General features: G+C 45.0%; 2 protein-coding genes across 3 annotated transcripts in view; both read right to left on the bottom strand.

Moving 5' to 3' along the window:
* Positions 1 to 6,154, bottom strand: part of LOC132769747 (major histocompatibility complex class I-related gene protein-like) — a 240,081-nt gene extending 233,927 nt beyond the window's left edge. The window contains exon 1 of the mRNA XM_067465440.1: positions 6,057 to 6,154. Coding sequence (XP_067321541.1) covers positions 6,057 to 6,138 — 82 coding nt within the window. The 5' untranslated portion in view covers positions 6,139 to 6,154. The remainder of the gene's footprint in view (positions 1 to 6,056) is intronic.
* Positions 1 to 13,069, bottom strand: part of LOC132770245 (major histocompatibility complex class I-related gene protein-like) — a 159,779-nt gene that overhangs the window by 95,238 nt on the left and 51,472 nt on the right. The window lies entirely within an intron of this gene.

Here is a 13,069-nt window from a genome sequence, read left to right as displayed (position 1 = left end):
TGTGTCAGCTCGGGTCCTCCCTCTTTGAAGATTTCAGCAGGGATCCCATCCGGTCCACTGGCTTTGTTATTCTTCTGCTGGCTGATGGCATTGCTGACTTCTTCCAGACTAGGCAGTGCTGCAAGCTCATCCCTGGTTTGTTGTTGCGGGATTTGTGAGAGGACTTCTTCGGCCACATTGGAGCTGCGGTTCAGGAGGCTTTGGTAGTGTTCTTTCCAACGTAGTGCAATTGAGTTTTGGTCCTTCAGGAGTTTGGTTCCATCTGATGAGCGTAGAGGCTGTATGCCATGGTTTCTTGGTCCGTAGATGACCTTTGTGGCTTTGAAAAATCCCTGAGCATTATGGGTATCTGCCAGGTGTTGGATTTCTTCAGCCTTCTTTGTCCACCAGATGTTCTTGAGTTCTCTTGTCCTTCTTTGGACCTCAGCTTTTGCACTAGCGTAGATCTTTTTCTTAGGAGCACAGTTGATGTCTCTCTGCCATGTTTGGAAGGCTTTCCTTTTCTTGTCAATTAGCTTTTGGATCTCAATGTCATTTTCATCAAACCAGTCTTGATGTTTTTTAGCTTGGTATCCAATAGTTTCTTCGCAGGCTTGGATGATGGAAGTCTTCAGTTTGTTCCAATGTTCCTCAACATTTTCGGGGCTACATGCCTGGTGCCAATGGGTCAGATTGAAACCGAATATTTTGGCTTCCCGGATCCAAAATGGATTTCTGTCATCCTGAATTTGGGAGGTTCTCAAAAAACAGATCAGGACTCCACTGAAATCTGGGACACCAAAATGGGTTGTGGTGTACCCAAATTTCACAACCCTAGTTACTATCCCTTGATTATATATCATTCATCTGTTGCCTGTGCTTTTTGGAAGTTGAACCAGGAAGAAGAGTCCAGCACTACCTTTTCCAAGAAATCAGGCATGAAATAATAAATTGCCCTTTCCACCTGGGTGAAGGTATTATTTGTGTTAGATTACCCTTGGGCATTAATGATACGTTGGTTATGATAATAAGCTATAAAATAATGCTACCATAAATGTATGACTGGCATCTTGTTTTACATTTACAAGTTCATAAACCAGACTTATGACCTTTTGAACTTTTGGAATTCATATTTGTCTTGTTAATGACTCAAATGTGACATTTGGTTTCTGTGACAGTAAATGTAATAGCAATATAGAAATAATAAATGTTATTTGTTACCTTCCTCTCCTCATGTCTTGAGGTGGGGTGCAACATGGGTAAAACACACCACCATACAAAATACACAATAAAATACACACATAAAAATACTTTACTATGAAATGCTAAATTAAAATATTTGGCACAGAAATTAAAATATGATAGTAACAGAATGTAAATTTAAAATAATAATTTAAAACTGAGTGGGTAGGCCTGGCTTAAGAGATTGATCTTTAGTTGAATTTTAAATTCTGACCGCTCATTTAGCTGTTGCAGCTCTTCTGGCAGGTCATTCCACACACAGACTTCTTGAGGCACCAGTGAAAAGGTCCTCTGGGTGACAGTCGCCAGTCAGACTCTGGATGATTGGAGTAAATATCCCCAGAGGACTTCGGTGTCTTAAGTTGCCGTTCATAAGGGAGATTCAATTATTTATTGTGTTAGGACCAAACCAAATAGTTCTATTGCATTTTTAACAAACAGACAGACAAACAAACAAAACACAAAGTTTGCAAGCTTGATAGTTGATTAAATGTCCTTTGACCAGTATCTGGCCACTTGGAGTGCCTCTGGTGTTGCCGCAAGGAGGTCCTCCATTGTGCATGTGGCGGGGCTCAGGTTGCATTGCAGCAGGTGGTCAGTGGTTTGCTCTTCTCCACACTCGCATGTTGTGGATTCCACTCTGTGGCCCCATTTCTGAAGGTTGGCTCTGCATTTCGTGGTGCCAGAGCGCAGTCTGTTCAGCGCCTTCCAAGTCACCCAGTCTTCTGTGTGCCTAGGGGGGAGTCTCTCATTTGGTATCACCCACAGATTGAGGTGCTGGGTTTGAGCCTGCCACTTTTGGACTCTCGCTTGCTGAGGTGTTCCAGCGAGCGTCTCTGTAGATCTTAGAAAACTATTACTTGATTTAAGTTGTTGACGTGCTGCCTGATACCCAAACAGGGGATGAGCTGGAGATGTCTCTGCCTTGGTCTTTTCACTATTGGTTGCTACTTCCCGGCGGATGTCAGGTGGTGCAATACCAGCTAAACAGTGTAATTTCTCCAGTGGTGTAGGGCGCAGACACCCCGTGATAATGCGGCATGTCTCATTAAGAGCCACATCTACTGTTTTAGCGTGGCGTGTCCACATTGGGCACGCATACTCAGTGTAGCATAGCACAAGGGCAGATGTCTTCACTGTGTCTAGTTGTGATCCCCAGGTTGTGCCAGTCAGCTTTCGTATTCTATTGTTTCTAGCACCCACTTTTTGCTTGATGTTCAGGCAGTGCTTTTTGTAGGTCAGAACACGGTCTAGAGTGACTCCCAGGTATGTGGGTGCACTGCAATGCTCCAATGGGATTCCTTCCCACGTGATCTTCACAGCTCGGGATGCTTCTCTGTTCTTAAGATGAAAAGCACATGTCTGTGTTTTAGATGGATTAGGGATCAGCTGGTTTTCCCTGTAATAGGCAGTAAGAGCACCTAGAGCTTCGGAGAGCTTCTGTTCAACCATCTCAAAGCTCCCAGCTAGAGCAGTAATGGCATGATCATCAGCATAGATGAAACTCTCTGTCCCTTCTGGCAGTGGCTGGTCATTTGTGTAGATGTTGAACATGGATGGCGCAAGCCCGCTCCCCTGAGGCAGGCCATTCTTCTGTTTCCGCCATCTGCTTCTTTGGCCCTGGAAGGGAGATGGTGATCCTGTAGGCAACCTGGACCCAAACCATATAGGGCTTTACATTTTATAACCAGTGTTTTGTACTTTGCCCGGAAACTAATTAGCAGCCAGTGGAATGGCTTTAGTATAGGTGTATTATGCTCACTAATAAATGTACCCAATTTGGCTGCCATGTTTTGAACTAATTGGCATTTCCAGAGGTAGCCAAATGTAAAGCACATTGCAGAAGTCTAACCTTGACTGGTATGCACTACCATCTTTAAGTTCTCTGATTTTAGGAAGAGGGGCTGCTGGCATATCAGCAGATGCTGATAGTAAGAATTCCTGACTGTCATATCTATTTGAGAATGGATCCAAAAGGACTCCCAAGCTGTGAATACAGTCTTTCAAGGGTCTAACTTTGCCTAAAACTGGTTGACACACCTCCATTCCCAAGCTAGGGGCCTTAATGATAAGTTTAAAATTGTTTTTCTTCATGCATTTGCCATCCGTTGGGGACCCCTCCCCCAGCACCAACTGCCGCTCTGGGCCAGAGCGAAGAAATAGGGGCCAGGGGACAGTTCCACCTTGTCTCCTGTGCTATTCTAATAATATGTTATAATATAATATATTGTATATAAATATAATATTTATAATATTGTAATGTAATGCAATATAATACTAGTAATTGTTTTTAAATGCATAATGATTTTGTATTCTGTATATCTAAACTGTTGTAAACCGCTCTGAGTCGCCTAAGGGCTGAGAAGAGCGGTATACAAATAAAGTAAATAAATAAATAAATAAATAAATAAATCCAGTCCATATCTTTCTCCTATCTATCTCTATAAGAGATCACTCATGGCCAAATATTATTCTCCTCTAAGGGTAGAGTCCTGATGGTGGGTCTGAAAGTGACTATAGAGATCTATTCTGGATCCTGATGGGGCCAGGGAAGCCCTGGCCCTTGAGTGCTCCAGGTGGAGTCAGCTGTGACCAGCAGTGCTGTAGAATTTGATGAGGCATGAATGGAGGGCGAAAGAGAGAAACGTGCCAAGAGGAAGGCACGCCAAGCCAACCCCGACTGGGACCGCCTTCTACCTGGAAACTGATGCCCTCACTGTGGGAGGAGATGCAGGTCAAGAAGAGGGCTCCACGGTCACCTATGGACCCACCGCCAGGATACCACTCTTGGAGGACCATCATCCTCAAACAACGAGGGATCACCTAAGTAAGTACAGATCCTGATGCTTAGATTTCCAGATGAAAGAGTGTCACAAGACTTTGCTTGATGCACCTTGCTCTTGGCATGTTTCTCTCTTTCACCCCCCCCCCCTATTCCTGCCTCCTCAAAATCCATGGGACTGTTGGTCACAGCTGACCTCCAGTTACAACGCTTGAGTTCCAGGGCTTCCCAGTTCTTAGTGTTTATGCCACATTTTTAAAGGTTTAAGCCCATTTTTAAATTTCCTTTTGTTGACCACAAACAAGCTGTTTTCCATTTTTGAGATGAGAGTAAAGTAACTGCTTTGGGAGAAGGTGACTGAGCATTTGGAGGACATGCCTAGCCCAGTGAAGTTGATAGCAGAAAATCATTGCTTCAGTGTTGTGGTCTTTGCCTCTTCCAGATACTGACATTTATTTGCCTGCCTTCTTCCCAAGAAATTTGTAGGATTTTTCAGAGACAATACTGATGGAATTGAGTTGAGAGTGACATTAGTAGATGTTCCATGTTTCACAGACATACAATAGAGTTGGAAGGACAATCTATATAAATTAAAATGTAATGTTCGTTTGTAGGATTAACAGAACTCAAAAACCACTGGGGGAATTGACATCAAATGTGGACACAAGACACCTAACAACCCAATGAATGTCCTTCACTCAAAAAAACCACTTTTGTAATTTGCAAGTTGCAGTTGCTGGGATTTATAGTACACCCACAATCAAAGAGCATTCTGAACTCCACCAATGATGGAATTTAGCCAATCTTGAGACACAGAACTCTTGTGAACAACAGAAAACACTAGAAGGGTTTATGGGCATTTACCTTGAGTTTGGGAGTTTTTCTTTTTTTTTATTGTCGTGTCAGGAGCATCCGCTCCTGTTGTGAGAGAATTGGCCGTCTGCAAGGATGTTGCCCAGGGGACACCTGGATGATTTTTTGATGGTTTATCATCCTTGTGGGAGGCTTCTCTCATGTCCCCGCATGAGGGGCTGGAGCTAATAGAGGGAGCTCATCTGCCTCTCCCTGGATTCGAACCTGCGACCTGTCAGTCTTCAGTCGTGCCGGCACAGGGGTTTAACCCACTGCGCCACCGGGGACTCAGTTTGGGAGTTGTAGTTCACCAACATCCAGAGAGCACTTTGAACTCAAACAATGATGGATCTGGACCAAATTTGGCACGAAAATTCCATATGCCCAAACGTGAACTCAGATGGGATTTGGGGAAAATAGACCTTGACATTTGGGACTTGTAGTTGCAGGGATTTATAGTTCAGCTACAATCAAAGAGCATTCTGAACCCCACCAACAACAGAATTGGGGCAAACTTCCCACACAGAACCCCCATGACCAACAAATACTTAAGGCCATCCAATCCAACTCCCTTCATCAGGGCAAGAAAACGTAAACAAAGCCCTCCTGACAAAGAGCCATCCAGCCATAGATATAGATAGATATGATTCACACACACACAGATATAGTATCATAGATTTGAAAGGGACCCTTAAAGAAGGACAATGATATGTTGCATGTTCCAGGGTGGGCAAACCAGATACTCTCCACATCAACACTGACAAAGAAACAGCAAGAAATACTGTTTATCCACAAGCAGAAAGAAATCATATATATTAGAAACCAACACTTTCTCATTATTTTATTTTCCAGACCACCAGACTGGGCCACAGCAATGCGTGGCAGGGGACGGCTAGTAGATATATAAACCCCATTTTCCTAGTTTCCAACACACCTCACAACCTCTGGAGATGCCTGCCACAGATGCAGGCGAAACGTCAGGAGAGAATGCTTCTAGGACATGGCCAGACAGCCCGAAAAATCTACAACAACCAATTAATAATATAGTTTGGAAGTGTCGTTGCAACTGGATTCAAATGCGTTTCTTTCCACTTCTTTCCCCTTTGTCAAAAGCGAAAGCACTAGAGATAGCTGTAGAGACAAAAGTTTTGCCCCCTTTTTCCTAGCAAAGCCTAAGAAGGAGTGGATTGAAAGCTCTTACCACTGGGAGACTGGTGCGGGAGGGCGATTCCCAAGTATCCGAGGAGGAGAGCCACAACCCGGAGCAGTAACAGCAGCGCCATTGCCAGAAGGACTGAGTCTTCCTTGGAAGCGCAAAGGTTAGAAGCGCAACGAGCGCGGATTGGCTCAGGGGGGAAACAACCCACCAATAGGAGGCCGGGGTTTTCCATGGCGTCAGCGGTTTCCGGGCAGACTCAGCGCCGACGGCATGGCCAGAGCCCTGGGTGAAAGCGAAAGGGATCTGGTTCCCGCCTTGGGATGTCTAGTTTCTGGGCCGATCCCGAGACTTTAGATGAGGATGAGGAGGATACACTGTTGGCAAAAGTGCTTCAGTTTTTTAGTGATGCAACTCACATCCCAACATTGATATAATGTAACAAAACAGACACTGATACAACGACCAAAACAATCCCCAAGGCCACCTTTCCCCATCACCTCTCCCCACCTCCAGATCCTTATAAATAAAATAAAAGGGTATTTAAAATAGGATGGACTTCTCCCCCCTTCAAGCCAAGGCTTCTACTGGAATACTACAATGTACTGATAATTGCTTCACTGTCTACTGAATGTAAACACATATAGTTAACATATTCATAGCATCATAAGAGTTGGAAGAGACTTGGTGGGCCACCCAATCCGACCCCTTTCTGCCAAGAAGCAGGACAATCGCGTTCAAAGCACCCCTGACAAATGGCCATCCAGCCTCTGTTTAGAAGCTTCCAAAGAAGGACCCCCCACCACCACCACACTCCGAAGCAGAGAGTTCCACTGCTGAACGGCTCTCACAGTCAGGAAGTTGTTACTCATCTTCAGATGGAATCTTCTTTCTTGTTGTTTGAAGCCATCGCTCCATTGCGTCCTAGACTCCAGGGTAGCAGAAAACAAGCTTGCTCCCTCCTCCCTATGACTTCCCCTCACATATTTATCCATGGCCCTCATCCTGTCTCCTCTCAGCGTTTTCTTCTGCAGGCTAAACATGCCCAGCTCTTTAAGCCGCTCCTCATAGGGCTTGTTCTCCAGACCCTTGATCATTTTAGTCGCCCTCCTCTGGACACATTCCAGCTTGTCAACATCTCTCTTCAATTGTGGTGCCCACAATATTCCAGGTGTGGTCTAACCAAGGCAGAATAGAGCATGGGGAGCATTACTTTTTCACACGTCCTGCTCTTGAGCCACACGTCCCCCATTCATGCACCCCCCCCCCCATTCAGCCATGCGTCCCCCATTCAGGAAAATGAGGAAGGCCTGAGGTAAGCGCCCAGGGGGTCTTAATATGCCCACGTCTGCCCTAGATTAATGTCTTTCAATATAATATCATGTTGCATTTCCCTCTCCATTTTTAATGTTCTGCTGTTTTTTGAGGGAGAAATACAGTGGGCACTCAGTATCCACTAGTGCAGGATGGACAAACTAAGGTCAGGGGTCCAGATGAGGTCCCCTGGGTGCTTACCTCAGGCCCTCATTTTCCCGCACATAATACATATATAATCTGTCCCCATTAGAGATGAGGGACCACTGCCTGCTTGTGTTTACTAGCTTTCTTACTTGGAAAACTCTACTCACATTCTGCATCCTGTTGAGTCAGAAACCAAATCTACCACTACTTCCTTTTATGATTAATTATTTATTATTTATTTGCATTATTTCTGCCCCACTCATATCAGCCCGAAGGCAACTCAGAAGGGCGTACACAGTCGGCACAATTCGATGCCATAAAAATACATACATTAATAAACAAAAAACCATTATACTGCGTTTAAATATAAAGACAGTGCATAATAACATTTTAAAAACAGAAAACTATGTCCTCTCATTCAAGTCCTTATCTGTTACATCGTCTTGGGCCATTCCTGGGTCATTTTCTGATTCAAGTTTGTCTATTTATTCAAATGTTCCAAATGCTTGCTCAAAGAGCCAGGTTTTTACTCTTTTCCGAAAAGTCAGGAGGGAGGGGGCTCTTGCAGGATCTTTACATGTAGAGTTCTTTACTTGGTTGCGAGCAAACTATTGAGGTACAGCAGGTTCTTAAGTATTGTAGGATCAATACAGTTAATTAAGTGCTAAGTGATCATTAAAGGTAACAGCTGAATTCTATGTATTGTTGAAGGCTTTCATGGCTGGAATCACTAAGTTCTTGTGGGTTTTTTCAGGCTATATGGCCATGTTCTAGAGGCATTTCTCCTGACGTTTCGCCTGCATCTATGGCAAGCATCCTCAGAGGTGAGGTCTGTTGGAACTGGGAAAAGGGGTTTATATATCTGTGGAATGACCAGGGTGAGACAAAGGACTTTTGTCAGTTGGGCTAGGTGTGAATATTTCAACTGACCACCTTGATTAGCATACAATGGGCTGACTGTGCCTGGAGCAAACTTCTTGAAAGGTAATTAGATGTCCCTGCCTGTTTCCTCTCTGCTGTTTTTGCTGTTTGCTGTTTTCCACAGTTGCAGGTGAAACGTCAGGAGAAATGCCTCTAGAACATGGCCATATAGCCCGAAAAAAACCCACAAGAACTTAGCTGAATTCTAGTTTGTCGTTCAAACCTTGAGGTGTTAATGTCTTTAATTTGTGGATCCAGAAGGTCTCCCTGCAAAGGAGTAATTTCTTGCTGTCCATATGAGTAGGGACTCTCTCTCTTTCTCCTTCCATCCTTCCCTTCCTCACTTCCTCACATTTGTCCTTCCTTCCCTCTTTCCTTCCCCCTTCCCTCTTCCTCCTTCCCTTCCTCCCTTTCATCCTTCATCCCTTCCTTCTCTTTCTTTCCTCCTTCCTTTCCTCATGTTTGTCCTTCCTTCCCTTTTTCCTCCCTCCTTCCCCCTCTATCTTTCTCCTTCCATCCTTCCCTTCCACCCTTCCACCCTTTCGTCCTTCCTTCCTTCCCTCTTTCATCCCTCCTTCCTTCTCTCTGTCTTTCTCCTTCCATCCTTCCCTTCATCCCTTCTTCACGTTTGTCCTTCCCTCTTTCCTTCCTCCTTCCCCCTCTCTCTTTTTCTCCTTCCATCCTTTTCTTCCACCCCTTTGTCCTTCCTTCCTTCCCTCTTTCCTCCCTTTTTCCCTCTCTCCCTCTTTCTCCTTCCATCCTTCCCTTCCTCCCTTCCTCACCTTTGTCCTTCCTTCCTTCCCTCTTCCTCCTTCCCTCTTCCTCCCTCCCTCCCTTTTGTCCTTCCTTCCTTCTCTCTTTCTTTCCTCCTTCCCCTCCTTCCTTCCATTCCCAGGGCAGCCAGTCCTCTTAGCAGCCAGTGCTAGCATGCAGCCCCCAAAGTTAGAAAGTTTTCCCAGGCCTGGCCTAGATGCATTGTATGATTTTGAGCACTGAACTGTCAAAGCATAAACTGGAACGCATCTGCGCAAAGAGGCCGTTCGGATAGTACAGCAGCGCCCTTTAGAGGCCAAAGAGGATAGGATCAGTGTGTCGATTCTTTATTCTCAGCTGATTTCCCAGAAATGACAGAGCATGTATGACTGTCCTGCCAGCCAATCCGGGCCGTGCATAAACACGTCTTAACCTATGTTATGCTTCCTGCCAGCCCACAGCAAATTTAGCAACAAATCCAGACGAGGCTTTGAAAGTGCCAGGCAGTTCAAGTGGGGCTATTGCTACTCCTGACTAATCCACCCCTTCCATTTTTTCTGCTTCTTGTGTTGCTATTGAGTTTCTTTGCAACAGGAACAGAGGCTTTCCCCAGAGAGGGAGGGGCAGAGAGTTTGTTTCCTGCCAATCTGTAACTGGGACTAATGGCAGTTCAAGCACACAACAGTGAATATAGCCTTTGGCAAAGAAGGAGATTTTTTTTTACATTCTTCAAAGACCCATTTTATTGGAAAAATAAACACAAAATGCAATCATAGAATCATAGAATCCTAGAGTTGGAAGAGACCTCCTGGGTGATCCAGTCCAACCCCTTCTGCCAAGAAGCAGGAATATTGCATTCAAAGCACCCCTGACAGATGGCCATCCAACCTCTGTTTAAAAGCTTCCAAGGAAGGAGCCTCCACCACACTCCGGGGCAGAGAGTTCCACTGCTGAACGGCTCTCACAGTCAGGAAGTTCTTCCTCATGTTCAGATGGAATCTCCTCTCTTGTAGTTTGAAGCCATTGTTCTGCATCCTAGTCTCCAGGGCAGCAGAAAACAAGCTCCCTCCCTCCTCCCTGTGGCTTCCTCTCACATATTTATACATGGCTATCATGTCTCCTCTCGGCCTTCTCTTCTTCAGGCTAAACATGCCCAGCTCCTTAAGTCGCTCCTCATAGGGCTTGTTCTCCAGACCCTTGATCATTTTAGTCGCTCTCCTTTGGACACATTCCAGCTTGTCAATATCTCTCTTGAATTGTGGTGCCCAGAATTGGACACAATATTCCAGGTGTGGTCTAACCAAAGCAGAATAGAGCATGGGGAGCATGACTTCCTTAGATCTAGACACTATGCTCCTATTGATGCCGGCCAAAATCCCATTGGCTTTTTTGGCGCCACATCACATTGCTGGCTCATGTTTAACTTCTTGTCCACAAGGACTCCAAGATCTTTTTCACATGTACTACTCTCGAGCCAGGCATTGTCCCCCATTCTGTAATTCCATGCAGTTAAACTGCATTATATGAGTCTACCTTGACCATGGTTTCAAACTGTATTATATGGCAATGCAGATGGGACCACAGACATAAATAATATCAAAGAAACTTGGTCCACTTTTATTTGTGAGGCTGTCATCAAACACGGGAACCTCTGCCTTCAAATTGATCTGACCACAGCAGGGAGTTCCACAGTTGCTGGGTGCATGAATTGACCAAATCTCAACAGAGGCAGTTGCACCAACAGCTACAACTAAGAACTCATTTTCTCTTCCTTTCAGGCTCCCTTGGCCACTTTGTAACAAACCTTTAATTTAAAAAGTATCACTTTTCCCTTTCAGCCTTCTGCATGATACATTGTGTCATTTTCTGATTCTAATAAATCTAATAGACTCTAATAAACTCTAATAAACCCTTTTCTCTCCTGAGCTGCGAAGCCTTGCTGGCTCGGCTGGGACACTCAAGCAGAACTGCGATCCTTTGAACCATGGATACCGGGACTAGCCCGGCTTCGGTATTCCTGGCTTTCTTGTGTGTGTGCTTCAAGCGGTGCCTGGATGGTCCCTGCAGACCCCGGAAATCCCTCTTGTGTCACCCCAAAACCCAAAACTCTTTCCCAATAAATCTCACCAGGAAGAAGCAAGGCTACTTAAGCTTATTTTCTGTTCTAGCCGGAAAGGATGATGACTGCAGTATTCTAAAGGAGCCAGCATGCTCCAGTACTGAAAACTAGACAATATAAACAGTTTTTTTCCATTCAAATTTCCCGTGCCTGCCCCCTGAGCCAGCTTTGCTGTGATTGGCTGTGACGTCAGCAAGCCGGGAGGAGTGGCCGGGGGCTGGTGTGGCTCGTCCAATGGGAACCCGAGCCCCACTTCAGCCACTCAGCCAATGGTGTGCAAGGAGGCCCCAAAACCCAGGCCTTTGCCAGGTCACTCTGATCATTTTTTATGAATTGGATTATTTTTTTAATGACTGAATCTCCTTTTTTAATTAATGGACTCAGGCCACTCGGCCTTTATCAACTATGTCTGCTCTTATGAAGACATAGTTGATAAAGATGACAGGGACCAATCTTTCCCCAACCTTGCATGCTCCCTTATCCCTTTGTGAACCCATATATATGTCCATGTTCCCAATTATTATATGTATGTCTATATAAAATATTGGGCAAGGTGACCTCTTAATGAACTATGATCAGCACCTCAGGACCCAGGGATTGGAAACATCCTCAGTCTTCATTCTTAATCAATGGACTTTCAAAACTTTCAAACATGGACAACGGACAAATGCCCCCTTTCCTTGGGCCTCGGAGGGTCATTGACCAGGCCACCTGAGTATCGGGGACCAATGGACTTGCTAATCATTCTTCACAAAGGACATTTCCCCACCTGTGTGGCGAAGGGGATGTTGCAGTTTCTCCAACCATGATGTTCCCATCCTCAAAGAATGGACCCATAGATCCATCAATAGGATCTGGTATGGGCCACTCATCATCCCATCCCATCATCTGGCAACTATTTTCCTTTGTTTTTACTGTTGCCACGCCTCATTGCACACCATTGGCTGAGTGGCCGAAGCGGGACTCGGGCTCCCATTAGATGAGCCACACCAGCCCCCGGCCACTCCTCTCGGTTTGCTGACGTCACAGCCAATCAAAGCAAAGCTGGCTCAGGGGGCAGGCGCGGGAAATTTGAATGGAAAAAAACTGTATATATTGTCTAGTTTTCGGTACTGGAGCATGCCAGCTCCTTTAGAATACTGCAGTCATCATCCTTTCCAGCTAGAACAGAAAATAAGCTTCAGTGGCCTTACTTCATCCTGGTGAGATTTATTGGGAAAGAGGGAAATTCTTATTGGTGCATATTGTCTTGCAAGGCTTAGCAAATCCTCCTTTTGGGTCTTTGCTGGTCCCTGCTCCGGCAGGCCCCCCTAAATCTGTATACTGCTTCAATGCACTGCTTCAATCAACAGACACAAAAAGACACATATGTCTATGGGTGCTCAGCCTCTTTTCCCCCTCCTTGTCTTTCTCCATGTGGACATATTTAGCACATTGGTTTTGAATAGGCATAGATCTCTACTCCACCAAATAAATGCAATGAATTTGCCACTTTCTAATTGGAATAAGAAATTCTGGTCTCTGGTCCTCATGGAAAAAGTGGCCAAAGAAGAGCACTTCAATGGGCTTTAGCAAACCTTCAGTCCAAAGCTAACAAGATGCATGCGGGAAAGGAAACAATCAGTTCTTAGTACCTTGCATAAAAACAAAAAAAAATGTATTTGAAAGCTTCTTCCAAAACGAATGACATTTTCTTTCAATTACCTCCATTTTGGTGGTGAATTCTATAGATCTGGGCACTACAATTTGAGCAGGGTATTGAGAAGCTGGAAGGCATGCAGAGAAGGGTGACCAAGAGGGTCAA

Source organism: Anolis sagrei, chromosome 2 (genome assembly GCF_037176765.1).
Source record: "Anolis sagrei isolate rAnoSag1 chromosome 2, rAnoSag1.mat, whole genome shotgun sequence".
Classification (NCBI taxonomy): Eukaryota; Metazoa; Chordata; class Lepidosauria; order Squamata; family Dactyloidae; genus Anolis; species Anolis sagrei.
The sequence above is the reverse complement of the archived record's forward strand: the minus strand, read 5'-3'. Positions and strand labels throughout refer to the sequence as shown.